At 44.0% G+C, this 27,480-nt stretch overlaps 1 protein-coding gene across 9 annotated transcripts in view; it reads left to right on the top strand.

The window, feature by feature from the left end:
- MAST4 (microtubule associated serine/threonine kinase family member 4) overlaps window positions 1-27,480 on the top strand; it is a 296,950-nt gene that overhangs the window by 146,617 nt on the left and 122,853 nt on the right. For 2 of the 9 annotated variants that reach the window (XM_030512647.1, XM_030512646.1), the window contains exon 1: window positions 5,895-6,357. The exons of the other annotated variants lie outside the window; for them this stretch is intronic. In XM_030512647.1, the coding sequence (XP_030368507.1) occupies window positions 6,311-6,357 (47 nt within the window). In that variant the 5' untranslated portion in view covers window positions 5,895-6,310. Of the gene's footprint in view, window positions 1-5,894; window positions 6,358-27,480 lie in introns of those variants that run through there. 9 annotated transcript variants of the gene reach the window in all.

The following is a 27,480-nucleotide window of genomic DNA, read 5'->3' as shown; positions in this document are numbered from 1 at the left end:
TGAACCATTTATATTTCTCCTTTACAGATGTCAACAATGTATATGGATTAGCCACTACCGGATAGATATCCTTTGTTATTTCATTTATTGCCCTTAGGTCCTGTACTAACCTGTATTCACCATTCGGTTTCTTTACTGGAAAAATTGGTGTGTTATATTCTGATTCACATTCTTCTAAAATTCCAAACTTTAAAAATTTCTCAATCGTTTTAACTATCCCATATCGTGCCTCCAATTTTATGGGATATTGTTTTATCCGCACCTGTCTTGCCCCTTCTTTCAATTCCACTACTACCGGCTGAGCCATCTTTGATTTTCCCGGAATTTCTGTCTCCCAAACTGTGGGAATCACTGCTTCCTCTACTTCCCTAGGTATTCGGGCATTTGGACTGTTCTTTAACACTAGTATCTGTCCGGATTGTGATTCCGGTACCTGCATAATCAATTCCCCATTTTCAAAAATAATTTTAGCGTTTAATTTTGATAATAAATCTCGTCCCAACAGGGAAACAGGACAGTCCGGCATGTATAGAAACTCATGTATCAATTCCTTTCCCCCAAACCGTAATTCCAGGGGTCGCATGAATGACCGCACCTCCTCTCTCCCTGTGGCCCCTATTATTGTGGTAGTCTTATCCCCTATTTTCCCATACAGGTCATTTAACACAGAATAAGTTGCACCAGTATCGACTAAAAATTGTACCTCCTCTCCCCCCAGCCTTATTTTTACTAGTGGTTCACCCTTTTCCGATTCTAGTCAGCTCTGACTCCCATATTCTCCCAGAACCATGGCTTTTGCCACCTCGGATTCCCGAAGGAGTATCCAGATTGCGGGTTCTGTCTCAGTCTCTGAGGGCATTCATTTTTCCAATGCCCCTCCTGTTTACAATAGGCACATTGATTAATGCCTAATCTGCCTGATCCTGACCTTGGATTATTAAATGTTCCAAATCCTCTTCCTCGCCCACGCATTATTCCTCTACCTCTTCCCCTATTACCTGGGGTACCTTGTCCTCTGCCTTGTATTATAGCCAATAAATTTCGCTGCTGCCTCTGAGCACCGTCTTTTTCTCGGTTATTATACACTTTCCAAGCTGTTTCCAGCAGCTTAGCTAAATCACGTAACTCAGCACCCTCTAATTTCTGCAATTTCTTCCTGATATTATCCTGAGATTGCCCTAGGAAAATTAGAGCCAGCTGAGCCTTAGCCTGTTCCGTTTCTACATCCAGATCCGTATATTTCCTGGCCACTTCTTTAAGTTGCTCCAAAAACACGGACGGAGATTCTGTCCTTTCCTGTCTGACATTATATAACTTTGACCAATTTATTGTTCTTGGCATAAGCCCCAGTGGATTGTTTCCAAAGCACCAAATCTCCCGGAGAAAAAAAGAACTTTAACATACACAGGTCCCTCTGTACCTACTCCCTGATGGAGCGGCGCCAATAACACACTAGACGTTTGAATTCTTGCCTCTTTACCCTGCATATCTTGCTGTCGGGTCCGATGTGAAACCGGGGTGAAGGGACATTCCCGTTCTTTTCTACATTCACATCCTTTATTTACTTCTAGGTTCTCATCATCACTGTCATCCCTTACTTTCCTGCTTCTTAAGGCAGGTGGGATTGACGGAGTTGGTGGGGCTATCAACAAATCAGAATCATCATCATCTTTCTGAAATGTTGAACTTGCCCACCTCGGCGCTGCTCACCCTGCCGCTGCCGCTCTTTTGTCCTTGGCGGCGGGGCTCGCCGCGCCTGCGGAGGTGGGAGGCGACGTCAGTTGCCGCAGCCGGCGCCGCGCCGCGGACACGTCACGTGGCCCAGGCGCGCGGGGCGGGGGGGCGCGCGCGGACAAAGGTGGGACCCGCGGCGGGGTGGGGGGGGGCGCAGTGTGTGTGGGACGGGGCACGGGACGTGAGCGCTGCCGCTGCCACGGCCTGCTCCGAACGCCGCGGACACGGCGGAGCTACCGGCACCGCCGCGCCCTCCCGACACACCCCCCCACCCCCGATAGCGGGGCGCAGACTGATGCAACACCGGCGGGCGACTGTCACACCGCCGGACGGCGCCTCCCGCGCCGGGGCCGCCTCTGTGTTTACCTCCCCTCTTCCTCACCGGCGACACCGGGCATCCCCGGCGCTTTCAATGGGAAAATGCAAACCGGTCGCGGGACATCACCGCGCCGCAGCCGCTCGGGGTTTTTCCATCCCGGCGGCGTGTCCCTGGGCGCACCTGCCACCGCGTGTCCCGGTGGAGCACGGTGGGACTGGGCGGCAAGGTGGGGGGCTTCCGCCGGTAAAGGCTGCGCCCTGGAAGTCGCCCCGTTCTTCCTGCCGCGCCGTACCTTCTCCACAAGGTCCGGAAAGCAAAACATTATTCACAGCCATGCATCCCATACATTTCTTCTCACCCACACAGCCTTTACATTGTTCACTCGATTTTGCACTAACAACCATTATTCCACACGCCTTTCTCCATTCATCATTGTCTCTTAACATAAAGAACAGTTCCACATATGGGACCTCGTCCCATTTTCCTTCCCGTTTGCAAAATAACATTAATTGCATAATCGTATCATAATCTAAAGTTCCATTCTCCGGCCAGCGGACTTGATCCTCTAATTCATATTGCATCCACCACACATTACAGTAATCAATTAATTTCCCTTTTTGCATCCCTTGTCCAAACCGCCCCTCCTTCCAGTGACTCAAAATACACCCTAACGGCGACGACTTTGGTATTGATGACATTCCAAGCTTATTTCAATACAGGCTAATACAGACAAATTCGATTTCAAAATATGAAAGTATACCAAATACTTTACCAGACCATGAAAGTATACCAAATACTTTACCAGACCACTGTTTGCCTGAACCTGCAGGCTTTATACCAAATAGTTTACCAGACCAGACCACTGTTGCCGAACCTGCAGGGCTTTCGCCACTGTCTGACGGACGGCGCCTAGGCTTCCCCTGGAGCTCCGTAGCCCAACCACGCACAGCTTTCGCCGTGTCTAACAGGCAGGCTTTTACCAGACCAGGAAATGGTACCAATACCAAATAATAAAGCACCGTCTCTTACCAATGCCGTTGGTCCGTCGAGAGCACCGGAGGTCGGTCGCGGTTGATGGCTCCCCGAGAATCACTCGGTGCCGGCTGGAGCTGGATCGATGCGCGAGCCGCCTCAGCAATGCCCGCGAGGTCCCATCTGGGTCGCCAAAACTGTTAGCCGAGAGAAGAACACATAACCACTCTAAGGAGGTTATATGTGGTGCTTTATTCCGAGGCCCCGGGAACCAGGGGTACCCACCCAAATCTGGTTCCGAAGACCGTTACAACGTGCTCACAATTTATCCTGTAAAGTATTACATATGCATCACCTTTCCCACTATGCTGATACATATTCATGACCTATCCCCGCTTCGTATTATAATGAGTACAAAAGTCATTTCCATATGTTCTGCGCTTGCGCAGTGCCTCCTGATGGTCGTGGGCAGGGGTCTCAAGATGAAGTAAGTAGTCTTCCTCAGATGAAGTAAGACGTCTTCCTCGCTGTGTACTTTTCACCTTTTGAGTCCTGGATAGGTTCCAACGATGATGCTTTCACCAGCATTCTTCTTATCTCTTTCTGACTGGTACTGGTATGCATCTTCGTTTCTTATCTTAAAGGTTCTGCTTTGAAGTAACCTGGGGAGTACTGCTTCGCCTGGGGAGTACTGCTTCGCTTGGATAGTCTCATATATTTATCTCCACATCCTAGTTACCAAACTTTCCAGTAGCCTTGAGTGCAGACACCCAGCTCGGCCAAGGTCTGTCTTTGCTGTCAGGACTTTTTATGCGGTACTAAAAAACTCAGCAAGTTTCAAACTGTTAGCAACAGGCTTAACGGAACATAAATCAAGCAACTCACAAGTCTAATTACTTTAAAGCAACTCACAAGTCTAATTACTCTATATATCTAACAGTATTATGGTGTGTAGTATTATTTAAGAGAAGAAGCAAGCATAGTCAACAGCTGCACAAGAAGAGGGCCTTTAAAGCATAGAATATTAAAATGCTTAACCATGGTATGGAAGAATAGTCTTTCAGGTTTGTGTTTCAAGAAGTAAAACATTCCACTGTGCTTTACTGGTTTTGCTTGATTTTAACCATATATCTAATATTACTAAACTCGAGAGGCCTCAGTAAGGATTTAAATTACTAACTTGAGCCATGTGTTCTTACATTCAACTTTTAAAATGTCTTTCATCTCCAGAAGCCTTATATACAAAAGAGATTTTATCAGAGGGATTTTAAGGGAACAGAGCTTGTTTTGAGAGGTGCTGAGCAATGAGAATAGGCAGCTATGAGAGAGCCAGGGCCTGTGGCTGAAGCTGTACCTCACACTCTGCCTCACTCTGTTAGACTTCTGTTCCTAAATGGTTCTCTCCAATCTCAGTCATGAAAAAAACCTGTAGGCATGGATAGCTTCAGCGCTGGAGCTGTTTGACTGTTAGACGGTTGGTTCTTGTACTATTTTTTTCAAGTTTGAGAATATCTTCAAAAAAATTGATGTTTTGCTGAGTTCTGAGTAAAATCTGAAGAACATTTTTTGGAAGTACCAATCCGAGTTGGGCACCTAAGTGATCTGTGTGCCTTTGCAAACCTCTGAATTCACCCATCGCAGTTTGTGATCTTGAATTTAACCCCTTAGACCTAGTCCCTTCTCTTTCTTTCAGGAGGCAGGAGAATATAGAACTTCCTTAGAAAGAGTGCTTACAGGGTGCTTGGCTTAGTAGTGCTTGCTGAGGCCTCATCTTAGTAATCAGAGTCCAGATGTCTGTTGTTTTTAGAAATGCAAATGCATAGTTCTGTGTATCTCTCAGTTTTTTGGTTTGTTCTCTTTCCCTCTCCTCCCCCCCCTAAAAAACCTAAAGGATGCATAGGTAATTTACACCTGTAAATGGAGGCCCTAAGTAATACATAATTTATATTTAAAGTACTTTTCCAATAGAAATATTTAGGTGAAAGAAAAAAGAGTACATAATGGTTTTTTTTTTTATTGTGTGGTTGAAAGAGCAGTCTAGTTCACTAAATCCAGTTCAGTTTCCATAACCAGATTTACCTCTATCTCTGAAACCCATGGCTCTGTACCTGTGAACTCAGTAATTTGTTCCAAAACTGAGCCAGGGCTCCAAAAACCAGCAGCTTGTGCTGTAGAAGTTGTCCATGCCCAGAGCAGGGCCAGAGCTCTGGCAAAAAAATAAAATCACGCGGTTGACATTATCATACTGTGTGAGAGGTACACATTAAGAATCACACAGGAAAACTATGCGGCTGAGATAAAATAGTCTAGCTCTTAAATTACTAAAAATAAGTACTTGCATGGTGCCTTTGCTTTTATGGTGTTTCGTAGAGCACTGGAAAAAAATTCTAGTCCTCATGGACTATTTATTTTTTAAAAAGATAACCTCAGACTACTAGAGAATGAGTAAAAAAGGGAATATAATTAAACCCAGCATTCTACACAGCAGCACTGATCTAAAACTGCCTTTCTCAGCTTTTGTGTACTGGTTTACTTTTAAGTGAAGTTACTTGAAATTAATACACTTTTCTGCAATTTCTAGGTCTGGCTTTCACCCCCACTAAAAATTGTGTGTTATTTCCCTTTAAAATTCAAGTACAGTCATGACAGAATGGAATGATAACTTCTCCTTTTATATTAACCTCAGTGTATCATGAGTGTATTTGTTCGTCAAATGCCTTGACAATTAATTTTCCCTGTTAAAGGAGAAGAGCCCGTTTTTTCATTCAGGGCTTTGCTATTCTCTTACTGCAGAAACTGCATGTCTATTTATCAAGGAGAGGGATAATGTGACTTAAACAAGATGGCTAAATCCTATTCGGCAGGATCAAAGGGGGTGGTGAATATTTGACATTTGCCAGGAGAAACTGTTTAAGGCATAGAGGTTTTTTCTGCGCTGTGGGCTGGCGTAGCGAGGGGGATCTCTCCTTCCTCCGAGGTGCAGCGTGTGTGTGTCGGCACGGCGCTGCCGCTGCAGAATACTGGGGATGAATTACTTGATGTGCACAACTGAAGGCGCCGTTCGCTCCACAAGATCGTGTGCTGCCGCTACCCCGAGAGAGGCAGCCGACAGCTCCTCGTGACAGCTAGAGGTGGAAGGACCCAAACTTGCGGTCCTCCCTCCACCCCCAAGAGATTGTTAGTCCATTCCTTTATAGTGGTTCATTTTGGCTCTCTGTCATCGCCAGAATGCTGCCAGTGAATATGTGTCACGGTTACAATAGAATGTGGTAACACGTAACAGCCATGAAAGCCCAGCGGGAAAGGCTACAAATTCCAGGGCTGACCTTGGAGTAAGTATTGTCTGTCTTTAATATTTTAATGGTTTCTGCATGATGCCGGCTTTCGTGCAGCCAGGAGCTGTTTAACATATTTGTGCTGATGGTCTGGGACCACTGCAGCACCAGGTTAAAGGAACACGTTTTAAATGCATTGCAGTTGGTTTCAGCAAATGTGCAAGCCCAGAGCTGGGATATTGCAGTACATTTGGAAAGAAAGCATTTCTGCATATTTAAAGTTACTGGATCTCAGTGCATGGAGCATTCTGTCAGCTCATAGGGGAAGAATCTGTCAGTAGGCCATGGTGTCTTTCTCTCCAGCTCTCTGTTACTGTTTGTTTATCCCACTGCTGCCTTTTAGAAAGGCCTCTGTCTCTGCTGAATAATAGAGAGCATTGCGAGAGATTAAAGCATTACAGAAATGCTGTTAATAAAAATCCATCACAACGACCGTATTTTGCATACGTAACTACACTAATGAACTGTATTGACATTCTGGAGGATTCCTGACAGTCTCTGCAGTAAGTGTGTTTACCTAATTTAGCAGAATGTTTACTTGGTACTTGCTTAAAACTGATTAACTCATTTGTGTGCCTTCAGCTGTTTAGAGAGTAACTATATGGAAATACATAATTTTAATGTAGAGTAAGTATAGTCTTTTATTAAAAAATGCCAGCATATGTTTACCCAAGATTTGTTAGTCAAAGGCAAATATTTATTTCTATACATACATACCTACAGTCTACTTTGACATGTCAGGCATGTATGTATGCATGTTATAGTCACCATGAGAACCTGCTAATATTATCTAGGTAAATAGATACGGTTACGTCAGATCTTTTAGTATTCCCTGGGACTTCCCCATTCTTGCTGGAGGAAAAAAAAACCCTGAATGCTGCAGATGCCTACGGTAAACTTATTTAGCTGTGAAAGGTATTATCTCTGACATCTACCATGTTTTAAACAGAGGACTATAGGTAAGTGTGCAGTGTAGCAAATAATTTATTCTAATAATCACATGAAGGTGACAGAGCACTTATTCCAAGGAACAATTGTAGATGTTATATTGGGTTCCCCAGAACTACATTTGTGAAATGTCGGTAAGAAATTTCTGCATTACAATCTGGCAGTTCCTGCTGAGAGCAGCATGTGTGAGCTGTGAGCAGGCTAAGCTCTAGATATGTTTCTGGAGAAAATAGCATTGGTAATTCCTCAGGAGTTTTGGAGGAGGGGTCTGCTGAGGGACCTCATTAAAATGGTTTCCATGAATAATTGATAATTAGGCTCCTTTTGAGGTGTGGCAATTTAAATATTTTTAAATCAGTCTTCACTGAATTATGTAATCATCGTATGAGAATAACATCACCAACTGCAAAGGACGAAACATGATTCATGTTACTGTTTTTTTAACATGTGTGTGATTTTGTAATATGAGGTAATCATGTACTGCTTCCTTGTTTGTCATGGTAACCTGACATAATTACACTTGCTTTGCCATTTTCTGACAATATTTAATACTGATAAGAATTACATTTTAAATTCAGCATTGATCATTATTTTGGCTAAAACGTTGTCTGGGTATATTTAATTTTTTCATATATTAGACTTTCTTTTGCCATCACACTTGCTACTTTCTAAACTTAATTTACTTGTAGAGAAAAGAAAGCATCATATTTTGGTTGCTGGCACTTAATGCTTCCCATAGAGTCGTTCTCTCAAGATTTGTCAGAGTTGAGTCAATGCAGACTTAAGTCATGTCTCCCAAACTCTTATTTTCAATCATCTGTAAAAGAACATTATCTGAGGAGAAGAAAAAATCCAGCTTATTCCTTGAGACATTCTTCACACTGACAGTCATGAATTTCCTTTCAGTAAAGTTTAAATGTTGGGACTAGAATTACGTTGTCTCTCAGAAATTAGTACACTGTCTACTTTATATTCATTACTTGCAGAAAGCTCTTTGAAAGAATATTAAGGATCCAAAATGAAGCATTCCAAATTTAGTAAATGTAGGAATTAAGGCTGCCTGTCAGCCTTGTGCATATGCACTGTGATAATTTGTTTTAACAGGTTTTTGCATGAAATTTGTAGGTCTTAAAAAAGCAAAGCTGAAAAGCAAGTTCTATAGAACTGGATTGACACTCCAGTGTCATCACGGTGGGAATTTATAGCTCCATAGTACAAGCACATCTGATATTGAATGCCCTGAGAGTCTGCTCCATGACTGAAACTCTAATGTGTTACAGTAAAGAAAGTGAGGAGGAAAATGAGTACTCCTACTAGCAGCTGTAGGAGTTCCACCTGCTGTGTATGTGCCATCCACTAGAGGAGGAAGATGCGCTTTGCCATGGATGTCCCTGGGGTCTGTTCACAGCAAAGGGACTGAGTAACCTCATTCTGCAGTCTGAAGTTAATCTGTTCTTTTCGCTCAGTACCAGACTTTCCCTCTCATTTTCACTGTTCTGGCTTCAGTAGGTTCCTTGCCCCTAGCTGTTAACTCCGTAGCAGTGCCCATGCTCTCCCTGCTGCAGCCCTGTGCCTTTTCGCAGTTGTTTTCCCTCCACCTGGATTCTCTTTGATCAGTGTCCGCTCCCCTACCTGATCCTGCTGGAGATCGCTTGCTCTCTGCATCACCTGCCTTTGTCTCTTCCCTTGTTGTGCACCCCTAGGGACAGCAATGTGAGCACTGACAGTGCAGCACAGGAGTTTACCAGCCTATAGTCAGTGAGGGCCATGCCAACAAGCAAAAAGGGGATGCACAAGCAAACAAATGGGGATGAATGGCCAGCTCCACTGCAGCAGATCTGCAGTGGAGAATAAGAGACAATGCAGATTTTAGAAGTACAAAACCAAACTTTTTAAAAGCCTGTACTGATCATACGCAAAGACCTTTCCAGTGCAAGTTGCAGCAGGTCAGTGCAGTGCAACAGAGAGTGCCTCAATGAAACAGCAGAAATCTCTGTCTGTTAATCCACACCTTTCTCCATAGGCCTGCGTAGGCTCAATGATAGGAGACTGGATTCAGTTTAGTCATTTTCAGGGTGATGTATCTAGCCATTGGCTCTTACTGGAGCTTATTAGCTCAGACATACTGTTGTGCTAGCGCAGCTAGTCTGTAAATGAAATCAAGCTAGCTCATATCCAGCCTCTGGGCTGTATAGGCTGCATGCTCTTCTGTGCACCTCCTTCAGAGATTCTGCAGCCAGAGGAACTTGCCCCTAACACAGTACCCTTGCAAGAAAGTTAACAGCAGGCCCACCCTTGACTCAGTGTGCATCTCCTTGCCAAACTCTGTGTCCTCTCCAAAGCATCGCAGAAAGGGAAGGTTGCCCAACATCAAAAAACCATTGCCGCTAATCTCTTTTAGAAGCAGAAGTACTATTACTGCTGGAATATTCAGGAAAAAAAAAATGAATCGCATATCCACCTTGAAAAGCTATGATGGGAATTTTTTAAAATCAGGCAAAGTGTCATGTGATTGAAGGGTTTAGAGTTGGAGCTAGCTGTGCTTAGCATACTGGCCATCTGTGTCTCCACTGGGGACCGGACAGGAATGCTAATGTTGACTGCCTGCACGGGTCTGGTATGTAGCAGAACAAGTCTTTATGAAGGTTATCTGGAAAAAGTTCTTTGTAAGCCTCTGCCCTCACCCAGTCTGCACAGAAGGCAGAGTTGCATGGGTTTTTGGTTTTTTTTTTTTTGACAAATAACTTCAGCTAATTGTAGCAAGACTCATGTTATTAAACATGTTTAAAAAAAAAAAAAGCTTTCTTGCAAGTTTTGTGCAGACAAGTGCATGTGACTGCACAAGTAAGTTTTAAAAGAGCATCTGTGAAATCAGTCAGTGACCTACTGTTTTATTGAGAGACATTCTGAGCTTCTTGGAGGCACCTTTGAAACCAAATACTCAAGCATGGGGTTTTTTGGGTAAGTTGCTTATATCCACATTTGATTACCAAGATAAAGGGCTTGATATTTGTGAGGGAACATTTCATAGTGAAATCAATGGAAACTGATGCTACCTATCTAGGGCACTTTTACTTTTTAGTGAGTGTGCAAATTTTAGTCTCTCAAATTGGAAATCTTTATTATGATTTTATATTGCTGATGAAAATAATCAATTCTAGTTTTCCTTTTGTTTTTACTAAATCTGATTCGCATGTCAAAAACTTAAACAAAAAAGAAAAACACAACCAAAAAACAAAACCCCTGAGATTTTGTAAAAGACAAAGATGCCCCAGTTACATATCCTGTTTCATACAGAATGCTTTTTTTTCCCCTCTTTGGGGCTTTGTACACAAGCATTGTTCCCAGAGGGAGCCTAACACAGTCAAGCATATGCACCAGCACCAGATTTCATACTTGTTTTTATTTAAATCAATTTCATCCTAAGGCAAAAACTGTGTGGCTACTGTCAATCACTTCATTCAGGAGGATGGTAATGTTTTGGTTCTAACCAAAACTCCTTTCATAACTCCTACGCTAAAACATGCAACTCTTGCTAAACCTTCTGTTCACTAGAGATGACATTATTTTAACTTGCAGTCTCACCCCAAGGAGCCTGAGCTCAACCCCAACAAGCCCCTGCAGTCCATGCAGTCCTCTGTTCGCTTTTCATTTTTGGAGGTAAGCAAGTAAACTTCCATTGTTGATGTTTTCTTCTGCATCCAAAACCTGACAATCAAAACATTTTGCAAAGGGAAAATTGAAGAAAATAGGAATTTCTCTGCAATCCAAAATATGTTTTATTTGACCAGCTGTTGTCTGAAGTTAAATATTTTGTGGAAAAAAAATCGGGTATTGTAGAATTTGAGACATAGTACAGCAGTTGAAGATACTGATGCATAATTCTGTGATGCTCTGCTTAGTAACACATCTGCTGTTGAAATTTTATAGCTTGCTTCCTGTGATCATACCTCAAGGTATATTCTGTTACGTTCAAGGTGAGTTCAAAAATGAGGGTAATTTGTGAAACACATGGTTATTTTTTGTTTACTTGAGAGAGAGTATTATGCTTAGTGAGTTGATTATCCAAGATGCACATCCATTTAGAAGAATATAAAGTCTTTGCATTGGTAGGACTGTTCCTTCTTCAGGACTAGGAGGATTTTAAGCCTTATTTCAAACACAGTAACGTTTTAGGTGAGCCCTAAGTAGCCACATACAACATCCTTCTCTCTTTTTTTTTCTCTGACTGCCAAGTTCATTCAGAAGAATAAATTTTTTTGGTTCTTGTTGTAAAGGTAGTTATGAGACGAGAAAATAAGTAATTGATTAAAAAATACTATCTAAGAATTGCTATTATGGTAAAATTAACATAAAAAATAATTGAAGGTCATTTCTGATACAGAAGAATATTTTTTGCCTTCTTTGTTCTCTTTATAATACAGAAAAATTTAATTGCAAGGCAGGGATCTCATAGATGTGAGTTACTGAGGTTCTTCTCCATAGGGAAACTAGATTTTTAAAATGAGTTACTAATGAGTTATTGATGCCTCATGGATTAAAAGCACCTTTTAATTTTGATTAAGGTCTCACTTGATACTGTGAGGATTAAGGACTCTTAGAGAAATATTACCTTGTTAAATGACATAATAAGGCACATTTGTGCCTATTTGGTGTACGACCTCTTGAACATAGCATGGCAGAGGAGCGAGTTGCCTGAATGTGTTAATCTGCTTCACCATACTTTAAAGTTAAAAACAAACTGATATTAAAGACTCCTTCTATCAAGGCTTCATGTGACATTAAAAATGAAGCAATAACTTTGTAACTTGCTATGTGTTTTTGAAGAAATACTGTAATTTTTTATATATACTGCTTTGTTAAGAGAAGAAATGGGATGTGAATCCTTTATTTATGCATCTTTCAGTATGATTTAAGCAAATACACCTTTTTTTTCCGTCAGTGAAAACACTTTTGTGATGTTTGTTTAATGAATTATCAGCAAAACCATTACATTTGTGGAGTTTGTCTTGTTGGTAGGGAATGCTTGGTAAAACTAGCATTTTCTACTTATGTCTTTATGTTACACAGCCAGAACACATCACTTTCCTTAGTGGAGTAGGAAGTGCTCTTTTTCAAAATGTCATTTTTTTGGAATCAGAAAGCTGTGTACAAAGTTTTTAATTTGCGTAAGCTGCTGAAAGGCATCTCCAGACGCGTGGATGTGCTGCCATGCAAACTGTGCTACGGACACTGGCAGCAGACTTTTCTGATGCTTTTTGAAGAAATGGAGTGGAAATTATCTTGCTTTATGTAAAGTCTCCTCCCCAGATTTTGCTGAAAAATGTCAAAGTTCTTAAAGGTTATTCTTGGGTTGTTTTGTCCTGAAATGTATTTAAAGCTCTGCCAGAATGGTTGATTTTTCCCTGGAATGGAAATTTAAAAAGTTTGATTCATTCTGCATATTTGTGCTGTAGCAGTAGAGGAATGGTGGTATATTGAACAGCAAATGTTTTAGTTATTAGTTACTGTTCAAGCTTGACCTAGGTTAACAGGGAAGAACATATGTGTTGTTTTTTAGGATATATAAGTAATTAGCATTTCCTGTTCTGTTAGCTCAGAGTACTCCTATGTGTGGGAGGAGAGGATTTACTTCAGTGCAACTACTTTTGCTCATATTCAGAAGCATTAGCAGCATGGGAGCCTTACGAGAGTGAATGTGGTATCACCTCTCTCTAGTATGCTGGCTCATCTCCCTCATGGCCTTTGACTTGCACAGCTGCTCCTTGGGCGGTTGTTTTTGTTAAGTTCTGCTTATAGCAGTTGTTGCATACAGGACTAGTCTAAAGGGAACCTTTTGCCAGCTAGATGATGATCTTTTCAAAGTAAACAGTACCATCCTGTGAATAGAAGTACCTGTGGTGGCAGAGACTGCTGGTGCAGCCTGAAGTTACCATACTTCACCGTTTCTTCTCGGAGATGATGGGGGATGGAGAGGTTTTTTGAATTTCAGGAAGGTAAACACACATTTCCCATCAACTTTCTTAACATATTTAAACTGGTTAAATTCATATACCATATTGTTGAATACAGAAATCAAAACTTAGTCAGTATCCTCCTGTTCTTCCTGTTTCTCTGCTTGCATCTTTTATTCTTTTTTCCCCTGCATCCCTGAATCAGATAAAGACAGAACAGAATAGCTACTTTCTAAAAACTGTATTGGTCTGTTTCATGAAACCCTCAATGAAATGGATGGATCTTGTAGAAAAGTGAGCAAGAAGGTTTCTTGTAATTTTTTCTTGTTGTTCTGAAAGTGAGCATGTTTAAAGTGAAATGTTTTCTAGCTTTGTGTGATGCTCTGTGCGCATGGAAGCATATGCACCCATACATAATGGACAGTGGGAATTTAGTCTGCTCTTTGGCTTTTACATTACCAAAGGCAATAGTATTGTTTTTAAACTTACCAATATTCCTGGGTTTCAGTGCGGAGGAAAGTCGTGTCGGTCTTCATTTGTTCTGCTGTGTGGTGCAAGACAGCTGGGCTGGGGCACTTGGGGTGGCCGTGGGGTTGGCAGGGGGCAGCTTGCTTATGGGGACTTGCACAGCCTAACCAATGACTGAAACCCATCAGTCTTGTCCTTGCCCTGTTGCCATGGCTGTGTTCCTACCCTCTTCTGTGTTAGCTCTTGCAGTAGCGTGGCTGACCCTGAGTTAAATCTCCACTGCCAGTGAGAACAGGCCTTTCTTAGGAGAGGAATGGAGAAGGGAGCAAGGCGTCAGTTTTCAGCAGCATGGGAGGCAGTGTGTACTTGGGCTGGCACTCCACTGACCTCAGGCCGCCTCCTTCGACAGTGCTGCACTGCAGCTCAGAAAGCTGCTGCTCAGGCCTGTGTAACAACCAAGGTGACAGCTCTTGTACATACTGGTTAATGATAAAATCTGGTGTAAGTGTATAGTCTAGATAGGCTAGGCAGTGAATACTCTAGAAAAGGAGGTATTAGTATTCCCTTTGTGAGGCAGAGGAAGTTGTGCAGAAGCATGACATGGTCTTCTAAAAGTAGGGCAAAATTCTTGTGGAGGAGTTAGCAATCAAATTTGGACCCTTCTGGTCTCTGAATATTTTCTTTACTTCTGTGTAATCCACTGTAGAACTGCCACTTCTCGGATTCATGAAAGACACAGGAGTGTATGTCGGAGGATGCCTCCTTTCCCTGTGTCTCAGTGCCACATCTGCCATATCTAGGGATACTCAAGGAAACATTTTTCTTTAAAATTTATTCCCACCTTGGCTTTCTGAGATCAGTACAAAGTATATTGACCTTAAGGTTATGCTGAAAGATGAAGTTGTCGTTTTGTTACCCTGAAACAGGAAGGTCATGAGAAGGGCTAATGTGGACGAGGCAAGGAATCACTTGGCTCAACTTCTTTCCCAAATGTCGTGGTTTGAGCCCAGCCGGTAACTCAGAACCACACAGCCGCTCGCTCACTCCCCTCTCCTTTCTCCCCCCGCTCCCGGAGGGATGGGGAGGAGAATCGGAAGAATGTAACTCCCACAGGTTGAGATAAGAGCAGTCCCGCAACTAAGGTATAATACAAACCACTACTGCTACCACCAATGATAATAATGATTAGTGAAATAACAAGTGGAGAGGATACAATTGCTCACCACCCGCCGACCGATACCGAGCCCGACCCGAGCAGTGATCTGGGCCTTCTGGGTAACTCCCCCCGGTTTCTATACTGGGCATGACGTGCTATGGTATGGAATACCCCTTTGGCTAGCTTGGGTCAGGTGTCCTGTCTCTGCTTCCTCCTGGCTTCCCCTCCTCCCTGGCAAAAGCATGAGACTGAGAAAGTCCTTGGTCGGAATAAACATTACTTAGCAACAACTGAAAACATCAGTGTTATCAGCGTTGTTCCCAGGCTGAAAGTTAAAAAACACAGCACTGCACCAGCTACTAAGAAGGAGAAAAATGACTGCTATAGCTGAACCCAGGACAGTATCCACCCCTTATTCCATACCATTCACGTCATGCTCAGATCCCACATCTCTCAACACACCATCACCCCTGTCCCATATATACACATATATATACACCCACACCCACACACAGAGAAAGATATCGTTCCCTAGTCCATGGACCAATCCCTGTAAAATTGCTGAACTCATCCAGTCCATGATGTCAGGCTCCATCTCTTGTAATAGCCTTTCAGGGCAGGAGGGATGGTATGTAGTGTTGGGTTGTTGCCTGCTGATGATACCGCCAAAACTCGTCTGGTCACTGCTGAGCTCGTCTGGTTTCCTCAAAATTCATTCTTTGTTGAGGTGATGATCGGAGGGAAGTCAGGGTCAATTGCTGGCGATCTGAAGATATCTAGCTGGTGGGCTATAAAAGTGTTACAGAGCAGGCAACAGCGTACAATTGAGTTCATTGGCTGTTTTCCCCCAAAATCAAATCCCCTTGAGGTACACATCGGACTTCCCCATCTTCCCGCATTACCCACCAAGTATATCCAGGTCCCTGAGCAAAAGCAACCCCACGAGTGGGTTTGCCTTTACCTGAAGCAGGAATAACCCAGACTGTCTTCCCCAACAAATTCTTTATGTGCACCACAGGAACTTTATCCCCCTCTACAGTACGTAAAAGTTCTGATTGGGCTGGGCCAGCCCTGTTGGCAGATCCCCTACTGTTGACCAACCAGGTGGCTTTTGGTAAATGTGTATCCCAGTGTTTGAAAGTCCCACCACCCATTGCTCTCAGTGTAGTTTTTAACAGCCCATTGTACCGTTCGATTTTCCCAGAGGCTGGTGCATGGTAGGGGATGTGGTATACCCACTCAATGCCATGCTCTTTGGCCCAAGTGTCTATGAGGTTGTTCCGGAAATGAGTCCCATTGTCTGACTCAATTCTCTCTGGGGTGCCGTGTCGCCACAAGACTTGTTTCTCAAGGCCCAGGATAGTGTTCCGGGCAGTGGTGTGGGACTCAGCATATGTTTCCAGCCAGCCGGTGGTTGCTTCCACCATGGTAAGCACATAGCGCTTGCCTTGGCGGGTTGGTGGGAGTGTGATAGAGTCAATCTGCCAGGCCTCCCCATACTTGTACTTCAGCCATCGTCCTCCATACCAGAGAGGCTTCAACCGTTTGGCTTGCTTAATTGCAGCACATGTTTCACATTCGTGAATAACCTGGGCAATAGTGTCCATCGTTAAGTCCACCCCTCGATCACGAGCCCATCTATATGTTGCATCTCTGCCTTGATGGCCTGAGGTGTCATGGGCCCACCGGGCTAAAAATAATTCGCCCTTATGTTGCCAATACAAGTCCATCTGAGCCACTTTAATCTTAGCAGCTTTATCCACTTGCTGGTTATTCTGGTGTTCCTCAGTGGCCCAACTCTTGGGTACATGAGCATCTACGTGGCGTACCCTCACCACCAGGTTCTGCACCCGAGCAGCGATATCTTGCCACAATGCAGCAGCCCAGATGGGTTTACTTCTGCGTTGCCAGTTGCTCTGCTTCCATTGCTGCAACCACCCCCACAGGGCATTTGCCACCATCCATGAGTCAGTATAGAGATAAAGCACTGGCCATTTTTCTCGTTCAGCAATGTCCAAGGCCAGCTGGATGGCTTTCACCTCTGCAAACTGACTCGATTCACCCTCTCCTTCAGCAGTTTCTGCAACTTGTCGCAGGGGACTCCACGCAGCTGCCTTCCATCTGCGATGCTTTCCCACAATACGGCAGGACCCATCAGTAAACAAGGCATATTGCTTTTCACTCTCTGACAGTTCATTATATGGTGGGGCCTCTTCAGCACGCGTCACCTCCTCTTCTGGTGACATCCCAAAATCTTTGCCCTCTGGCCAGTCCATGATGACTTCTAGAATTCCTGGACGACTGGGATTTCCTATTCGAGCTCGTTGTGTAATTAGCGCGGCCCACTTACTCCATGTAGCATCCGTTGCATGATGTGTAGAGGAGACCCTGCCTTTGAACATCCAGCCCAGCACAGGCAACCGGGGTGCCAGGAGGAGCTGCGCTTCAGTTCCAATCACTTCTGAGGCAGCTCGAACCCCTTCATAGGCTGCCAGTATCTCTTTTTCAGTGGGAGTGTAGCTGGCCTCGGATCCTTTATATCCCCGACTCCAAAAGCCAAGGGGTCGACCTCGAGTCTCCCCTGGAGCTTTCTGCCAGAGGCTCCAGGTAGGACCATTCTCCCCAGCTGCGGTGTAGAGCACATTTTTCACATCTGGCCCGGCCCGGACTGGTCCAAGGGCTACTGCATGAACTATTTCTCGTTTAATTTGTTCAAAGGCTTGTTGTTGCTGAGGGCCCCGTTTGAAATCATTATTCTTCCGGGTCACGTGGCAGAGAGGGCTTACAATCAGACTGTAATTTGGGATGTGCATTCTCCAGAATCCCACAACACCTAAGGCGGCTTGTGTTTCTTTCTTGTTAGTTGGTGGAGACATTGCTGTTATCTTGTTGATCACGTCTGTGGGGATCTTGTGGCGTCCATCTTGCCATTTTATTCCCAAAAATTGAATCTCCTGTGCAGGTCCCTTGACCTTATTCCGTTTTATGGCAAAACCGGCCTTCAGCAGGATTTGGATTATCTTCCTCCCTTTCTCAAAAACTTCTTCCGCTGTATCACCCCACACGATGATGTCATCAATGTATTGCAGGTGTTCCGGAGCTTGCCCCTGTTCCAGTGCAGTCTGGATCAATCCATGGCAGATGGTAGGGCTGTGTTTCCACCCCTGGGGCAGTCGGTTCCAAGTGTACTGGACGCCCCTCCAAGTGAAAGCAAACTGTGGCCTGCATTCTGCTGCCAAAGGGATTGAGAAAAATGCATTGGCAATGTCAATTGTGGCATACCACTTGGCTGCCTTTGACTCCAGTTCATATTGGAGTTCTAACATGTCCGGTACGGCAGCACTCAATGGTGGTGTGACTTCGTTCAGGCCACGATAGTCTACTGTTAATCTCCACTCTCCATTAGACTTTTGCACTGGCCATATGGGGCTATTAAAGGGTGAGCGGGTCCTGCTGATCACTCCTTGGCTCTCCAGTCTGCGGATCAGCTTATGGATGGGAATCAAGGAGTCTCGGTTGGTGCGATATTGCCGCCGGTGCATTGTTGTGGTCGCAATTGGCACTTGTTGTTCTTCGACCTTCAGCAACCCCACAACAGAAGGATCCTCTGAGAGACCGGGTAAGGTGGACAGCTGCTTAATTTCCTCTGTCTCCAAGGCAGCGATACCAAAAGCCCATCTATACCCTTTTGGGTCTTTGAAGTACCCTCTCCTGAGATAGTCTATGTCAAGGATGCATGGAGCCCCTGGACCAGTTACAATGGGGTGCTTTTGCCACTTCCTCCCAGTCAGGCTGATTTCAGCTTCCAGCATAGTTAACGCTTGGGATCCTCCTGTCACTCCAGAAGTATAAATGGGTTTCACCCCTTGATACATTGATGGCATCAGAGTACACTGTGCACCGGTATCTACTAGAGCCTTATACTTCTGTGGGACTGATGTGCCAGGCCATCTGATCCACACAGTCCAGTAAACCCGATTATCCCTCTCCTCCACCTGGCTGGAGGCAGGGCCCCTCTAATAGTGATCACAAAATTCTCCACTTCTGCCTTGTAGAAAAGGATTAGTATTCCTTATCACAGGAGCTGGAGTAAAATCAGCTCTTTCACTCCATCTGGGAAGCTGCTCGCCAGAGACTGGAGCAGCAGCTTTCCTGGGAGGATCATCCTTGACCATTGTTCTCCTCTTCAGTTCACGCACCCGTTGCTCCAGAGCTGAAGTAGGTTTTCCATCCCACTTTCTCATGTCTTCTCCATGATCCCGCAGGTAAAACCATAGGGTGGCCCGTGGCGTGTACCTCCTATATTTTCTTTCTCGAGCAGTGGGGCGCCTTCTGTTAATAGCTGAGACATGGGTTGGTACGCGTGGGGAGCTGGATAGATCGGATAAATCGTCTCTCAATTGTTTGAACTCCTGGGACAGTTTTTCCACAGCTGAAATGATGGAAGGGGTGAGATTGTCTTCGAACTCTCGGAGTTGACGAATCAGGCAATCCACTGTTGGTGATATTCCGTCATTCCAGGTCATTGATGCCAATGTGTGGGCATATGATGATGGCGCACTCCGTGTAAGTTTCCGCCACATGGGTCATGTACATTCGACTTCATCTGGATCTACGGATGTGTTCCTGGCATCCGGCCTACGATAGATCATCTCTATAATGGCTGATTCCCTCAGGGACTGGATGCCTTTCTCTATCGTGGTCCAGTTGGCTGAGCGACTCGTAATATCGTCTTTGTAGGGAAACCTTTCCTTCACAGCTGCCAGGAGCCGCCTCCAAAGACTGAGGGCTCGCTTCTCTCTTGCAATCGCTTTGTCAATTCCTCCTTCCTTAGCAAGTGGTCCCAGCTGCTTGGCTTCCCTACCTTCTAGTTCATGACCGTCGGCCCCATTGTCCCAGCACCGGAGCAACCAGGTGACAATGTGCTCCCCTGGAAGACGGGTGAAATCTTTTCGCATATTCCGTAGTTCGGTTGAGGTCCGGGGTCGAGAAGTGACCTCTTCTTCTTCTTCCTCTTCCTCTGACCCACGTAGTAGTAACTCTTGTTCAGATGCTGTTGCATGTAGTAATGGCACTGGGTCTTCATCTTTGCTTCGCGGGTTGCTCTTTGTGCCTCTCGTCTGCTTTTGCTTACAGGGGAAACAGACATTGTCACAAACTGGACATTTGGTTTAGCTGCAGTGTTTGTCACTGTGGTTGGAGTGGCTGCAGTGTCTGCCACTAGGATTGGAGGGGTTGCAATGTCTGTTGCTGGGGTTGGTGCAGCTGTTGTGCTTGGGAGTTGAGTAACACCAACAGCTGCATTGTCTGTTGCTGTCGGGGTTTGAGTAGCTACTGTGCTTGTCACTGGGGTTGGTGTAGCTGCGGTGCTTGAAGTAGCCATATTGTCTGTTGCTGTCGGGGTTTGAGTAGCTACAGTGCTTGTCACTGGGGTTGATGTGGCTGCGGTGCTTGGAGTAGCTATATTGTCTGTTGCTGTCGGGGTTTGAGTAGCTACTGTGCTTGTCACTGGGGTTGGTGTAGCTGCAGTGCTTGGAGTAGCTATATTGTCTGTTGCTGTCGGGGTTTGAGTAGCTACTGTGCTTGTCACTGGGGTTGGTGTGGCTGCGGTGCTTGGAGTAGCCACATTGTCTGTTGCTGTCGGGGCTTGAGTAGCTGTTGTGCTTGTCACTGGGGTTGGTGTAACTGCTGTATTTGAAGTTGGAGTAGTTGCGTTGTCTGGTGTGGTCAGGGTTTGAGTAGCTGTTGTGCTTGTCACTGGGGTTGATGTAGCTGCTGTACTTGGAGTAGCTGTGTTGACTGTTGTGGTCAGGGTCTGAGTAGCTGCTGTGCTTGTAGTCGGCATAGCTGCGTTGTCTGTTGCTTTGCCATCAGATCCAGAGACATTTTTTTCCCTTTGAAGGTGCTGGATAGTGTTGAGCAGGGCTCTGTAGGCATAGGCCAAGCCCCAGCACGTTGCCAAAATTTGTCCCTCTCTGGTATAACCAGGACGACAGCACACCTCGTTTAAGTGTTTTACTAGTTTTTCTGGATGTTGCACTTGTTCAGTGGTGAAGTTCCAAAGCACTGGAGGGGCCCACTGGCCTAGGTACTTGCCCATACTATCCCACACACCCTGCCACTCATAACTGTCCAGCCTCAGGGAAAATCTCTTGGTGGTCCTCCTATATCGTCGTCTAACCCTAGACCAGATTCGAACCTGATACTGCTGAATTTTTGACATTAAACGAAATAGGATGTTCCTACGACGGGATGGCCGTGGGTAAAACACACTCCGTATGTTTGCCAACATGCTGATCCCCAGCACAATCAGCAGGCAGGTTTCAAGGGTATTCAAAGGCCATCTAAAACCTTCAGAACTCTCAACTGCTGTTGCAAATAGGCTGGTGGGGGAACGGGGGGTGAAAGAGAATGCTTCCTTCGTAAGTTTACCCCCCGAGGAGAAAAAAAAAGATATGCAATTGCTAAAATATTTCATTATATACCTCCCAATGTATAGAGGTGATGGCCACGCTGGAAGCACAAACCAGACCAGTTTCATGATCAATGAGTCTATTGTATTACAAGTCATTACCATGAAGTACAGTGAAACAAGAACCTTAGCCCAGGCCCCCCAGCCGATAAACACTAAAACAGCAAATAGTGGCTGTAAGTAAGGTACAAATGCTGAAACTCTGAGATCAAGCGCAACAAGTCTGAGAGCCAAATAATCACCATTGTGACGAGTAGTAACAATGAATGCTTATCACAAATATGATTAAACACACTCTGGTCAGATCTGTCGTTATCTCAACCTTTCGGCCCCACGTTGGGCGCCAAAAAGAACTGTCATGGTTTGAGCCCAGCCGGTAACTCAGAACCACACAGCCACTCGCTCACTCCCCCCCTTTCTCCTCCCGCTCCCGGAGGGATGGGGAGGAGAATCGGAAGAATGTAACTCCCACGGGTTGAGATAAGAGCAGTCCCGCAACTAAGGTATAATACAAACCACTACTGCTACCACCAATGATAATAATGATTAGTGAAATAACAAGGGGAGAGGATACAATTGCTCACCACCCGCCAACCGATACCCAGCCCGACCCGAGCAGTGATCTGGGCCTTCCGGGTAACTCCCCCTGGTTTATATACTGGGCATGACGTGCTGTGGTATGGAATACCCCTTTGGCTAGTTTGGGTCAGGTGTCCTGTCTCTGCTTCCTCCCGGCTTCCCCTCCTCCCTGGCAAAAGCATGAGACTGAGAAAGTCCTTGGTTGGAATAAACATTACTTAGCAACAACTAAAAACATCGGTGTTATCAGCGTTGTTCCCAGGCTGAAAGTTAAAAAACACAGCACTGCACCAGCTACTAAGAAGGAGAAAAATGACTGCTATAGCTGAACCCAGGACACCAAATTATTCATTTTTGTTTAAAATGAGGAAAACCTGCTGTTTCATCTCTCAGAATAATCTGATTAGCATTCATGAACACCTACCATAAAGCATGGGATCCTCAAGATGAAATAATCTTTGGCTTTCTCCTCCAAAAGTAGTTTGTGTACTCAGTTGTTGTTCTTATGATCTTGCTGTTCTTTTAACTCTTTCTGTGAGCACTTATTTAACCATAGAAAACACATTTTCCTCAGCTATTTCCCATACTTTCCCATATTAAGATTTCTGACAGGTCAGAGGGAGAGGTGTTTCCACTGGGACTTCAGAAAATGGAAAATGACGTTGTGTGTATAAGATTTTTGTGGTGTAGAATTGGGGTTTAAGGAGTGCTTAAGTAGAAGTGGTATCTTTCTCAGCAGTTCTGATCTCTTGTACTTATACCTGCCATACCAACTTGACCTTTTGAAATACTTTCAAAGCTTTAAGGTTTTCTGAGCTTTGCAGAGTCACAGCAGAGGAGAAGATTTTGGTTTTATTTTTGCTTGTTGAAGCATCAGTATTTTATTGAGCAACAGCCTATTATATCTATATAAGCCTATTAGTGTTGGTGGGTGGGTTGCATAGGTGTAAATGAGGGTCCAGTGAGAACTGCAGTAGCTGTACAGCTGCCATCTGGGAGCGTGGCTTCCCTGGGGAATCTTTACTGCTGGTTTTCCACTCAAGAGGCATATACGGTTGTGATTTCTGATCCCATATGGAACTTTGGGGGCTAAAGAAAGTGAAGTTTTACTTGCCACGCACCGGTGCAGAATCAAGAGAGGTTAAGCCCGTGTTGTTACAGTGATGTTTTGTACCGCTTCTGGAATAGCGTAAAACATAATTTGCTAATATCATAAAGATTCGGTTTTAAGTATATTTTTAAAAGCTCCCAGGAGAACAGTGCATTCTTCTGATGTGTCTTTGAAAAGGTTACATGGAATAAGGCAATTTGATTTGTGGCTTGTGCTACTTGATGTGATTCAGAAGAAAGATTTATTTATATATATTTTTTTAGATCAGGTAAAGCAAGAACAGCAGCCTATTCTCCCTACAGCATATTCCAACTTAGCAGAATAAATAACAGCATTTTAGAGAGCTTACTAGTTCTTTGCTGTAGTGCTGTGTTTTTCTTCTCTCTCTTTCCCTTCCCCTTTCCCTCCCATTATGTGTCTGTAAGGTGCATCTTACGAAATCAATAAAGTTCTTGCGACATTTGTTTCTTGTGGTAGTCCGAAAGCTACAGCTACAGAGCTCATCTGAATCATTTTAAATGCCAATTTGTTGATCTCCTCTCCCTGAACTGTCATAAAAATCCTCCCAAAACAGTCGTGTGCTAGCCTTATTAAGTCTTCTAGCCTTTTGGGTTGTGTTCTGTATGTATTGTTGCATGTTAAATTTTTAAGTTAGTAGGTTAGGCTTTCTAAGCATTTTGAGGAGGTAATACGAATATGAGTTTGCGAATTACAGTAATTGTAGAGTAGTGGTATAACACAGGAACACTGGGTCTGGAGACAGTAAAGACATTTTAGTTTTTATTCAAAATACTGTTTGAAAAAATGTCTTACTAACATCTTTGAAGGCTGCACAGTCAGGAATGACCTGAGTGGAACTTTCTTGAACTGCTTTACTTCTTTCTAAAGCAGAGAGTGAAAAGTCTTCTAGAAGTATTATCCACTGAGATATACCACCATAGTATATATTTTTACCATAATTTGTTGTGCTGCTCAGATTACTTGATTTCAAAGCCTAAATTGTTTAAATGTTCACTGGCTAATCTGTGAGCGTTTTTGTCATATAGCTCTTAAAGACAAATGACCTTTTGAAACCAAGGCCCTGCATTACTCTTTGGGCAGGTATTTGTTTACCTTTGAGTCAAATTTTGGTTTCTCTTAACTGTTACAAGTGATACCGTAATAAAGAGTTGGCGCAAGCGTTTAATCACATTCCGTATGTCTTGTTTGAAAGGTGAAAGAGTGAAATGCAAGATGTGGAGAGACGAGCTCTGTAGATTCCCCCCCTTCCCCCCCCCACATTTTCAATTTTAAAAAACAAGCCAACAGTGAAAGTCTATAATACTACAACCAAATATGCCATACCTAAATCACAAATTGGAGGAAGGATGGATGGCATGGAGCTCTGCCTGGAGCCACATAAAGACTAGGTGAGTTGGGTACTCCATGTGTGAAGAAATCACTCCAAGCCAAGGAGGTGGTTAAAATTTTAACAACTGATCCACATTGTATGTATGAAAATAACTCTGAACAGGTCTTGAAATATACTTGAAGATGGAGTGTCTGGTCTTTTCCTATGCTGTCAGACCCTAGAGTTTCATGTACATGCAAATACCTGCTAACAGCAATCATTAGTCACTACCGTGACTGTACCTATTGACCTAGAGGCTTTGCTTGTCAGACGGTGACCTATCTGTTAGCACTGACTGTAAATGTCCTGAGGCTCAGTTGTCTCAACCTGCATGTAAAATTCAGACTTCTGTAGTATGGCTTCATAATTGGCTTAATCTGATTTAACAGAAAAACATTTAAAACATTTCGAATTCAAGGTCCATGTATTGTCCAAAATGTGACTACTGTCTGTAGTCTGCCAATCAGTTCTTGCAGGTATAGAGAAACTGCTAGTTTAGCCTGCCAATTGTCCTTTACTCCTCTTTGAAAGTTTGATCTGATAGGAATGTCAGTGGCTTACTTCTTCCAGGAAAGTTATTTCATGACGTAATTCCACTCCTGTTATGCCAAATTCAGAATTTCTGCAGTCTTTGTGCAGCAGAGTGACAAATTTCAGCTGGTCCTTGTGTAAGTTGCCAGAGAAACAATTCTGCGGCTAAATTCTTAAGATGGAAATTCTCAACCTTGCTCTGTGCCAACGCTGCAGCATTATGTTGCATCTGCATCATTTTGTCATACCTTGATAAAAATAAAGAATAGAAACTAGCACTGCATGCATAAGCCTTCGTTACGAGACACAATTCCAGCAGAAGAAATGCTTTGAGACTCTCAAAGCTTTAAGTGAGGAGTGCAGAAGGAGTAGGTGTGTATAGGAAAACCACTGTTTTCCCTGCAGTGGCCTTTTTTGAGGGCTTCATTGTTTTTGCTGTACACAACACAATTTGTTTTCACTGCTGTGCAGGCTGAACTGCTTTGCAATAGATGTTGGTGATCCCTTATGGAAAGTATCTTGCTTTGGTATTAGCCTATTTTTCAACGCTATTAAGGTGATAGTTTCAGAGCTGCAAGTTCTAAAATACCTTTAAAAAAAGAAGATTTTGGAAACAAAGCGGTAAACAGGAGTGAAGAAGCATGAGACCCAGTCCTCTCCCCCAACTAGAAATCTTCTCCGTCCTTTTTGTTTTTCAGATATCTTGTTCCTCATTTTGCTTTTGATCATTTCAGAAGAAAAGTACATGTCTAGGTTCCTAGAGGTAGTACCTTGCAGCTGTAGAAAATTGCAGAATGTCACCAAACTCCTATATTTGAGACTTAGCAGCCCTTTCCTTGGTGACAGTTTTGGCGATTTTGTCATCTTCATCTTTGAGGTGTGCTAATGGTGAGAGCAGGGATGGCCAATGCGCCTGATTGCAAGAGCTGTTCAGCAAAATAGTGTCCTGGCTTTAAACAGGAGAGCAGTTCCCCTGCATATGTGGGGAGGACAGCTGGTGGCATGATTTAGGCACCAACTGATGAGCTTTCTCAGCGACTCCACCCTCTGCTATGAGATGAGATGCAGCTGGCCTGTTGTAAATGCACAGTGCAGTCCCAACGCCAATGTAGTGAATGTAGTCGTGAGAAACCTGGAGGAAGTGACTCCATCTACTGCTAAGACTTTTAGAAAGTCTTGGAAGCTAGTCCCGGGCTAGAGCATAAAGTATTGAGGTGTGCTGGAAGGTGTTGAGGAGCCTGATCTTGGAATGACACCAATTTGAATATGTCCCTTCTGGTAATTCTACTTTCAAACACTGGTATGTTCGGCACTACGTGATGACCATTCCCTGTGGGTCCATGATAACAATGTCAGTATTCACATGATACCACGTTGTTTTGGGTGTATGTTGTGATGTCTGGCTTTCAGCAAGATGATTTTCTGAGCTTGCGCTAGATCTCTAAGTTGCTCAAATCAATAGGGCACTCTGCAGCAGACTGACTGTTAGCTTTGTAGAGAGGGAATGACCCAGGCCTCAAAAATTCATTCCTACCCGTAAGAAAGCTGCTGTCATAAAGAAAAAGCATAGCTCATCCTTTCTTTGTGGTAGGAGTAATGGAGGCTGCTTTTTCTGTTCTTCAGGACCTTTTGCTACGGGAGATCAGCAAGGCCACTTCAGGCTAGAAAAGAGAGGGTGGCTTGCAGTTAGTGGCTTGAGCACATTTCAGCAGAGCAAAGCCAATGGGAGTTTAGAGCCTCAGGGCTACCTAGCTAAAAGTTTGTGTGTCTCACAACCAAACCATGCACCTTGAAGGGGTTGAGAAGGGGATTGCTCCAAGTGGGGCTCTTGGATGGGAGATGACATGACGCTGCTTAGCCAGGAATGCAAGTTTGCAATTTGATAGAGACGTAAACAGTGACCAGAAATGGGTCTAAAACTTTGACACAACAAAGACCATAAAAGACATGCCCATGGGACCCCAAAATCCAGCCACAACAGTATGGAAGGAGTTCTTGTCATATTTTAGAAGTTGTAGTATAATGGCTATGGTTCTGTTGGCAAGTACATTGGAAAACATGCTGCTGAGTTTGGTCTGGCTCAAGGTTAATGCCCTGTGACCTCCCAGGCTGATAAAACCTGGAAATTTCTCTCAAAATTGCTGTAGTACCTGAGAGGAGGGGATCATGACTTGCCGTTGTAGATGTGTATCAACTGAAGCCAGTCTCTTTCATTATGAGCAGTCTGGTATGTTCCTCTTTCACCTCCATACTGTGATTTCTTTGCCAGGAGAACATTCAGGCTCTCCATTTGCTGTCTGCCACTGGACTGACAAAATCTTCTCCTCTTGGGCATATATGCAAGTGTGCAAGCATGGGTGTTGAGGAAGAATAGGATAGAGAATAGGCCATACCTTTGGTGGAATATGTTGGGATAATCCCTTGCTTGTCAATATTAAGGATGGTTTCTTGTAAATTTTACAGAATTGAAGTGTTGAATAATTTTTGACAGAAGCAATCCCTCTGCAGAAA

The sequence above is a fragment of the Strigops habroptila genome, chromosome Z (assembly GCF_004027225.2).
Source record: "Strigops habroptila isolate Jane chromosome Z, bStrHab1.2.pri, whole genome shotgun sequence".
Lineage (NCBI taxonomy): Eukaryota > Metazoa > Chordata > Aves > Psittaciformes > Psittacidae > Strigops > Strigops habroptila.
Note: the sequence above shows the minus strand (reverse complement) of the source record. Positions and strands in the feature narration are given on the sequence as shown.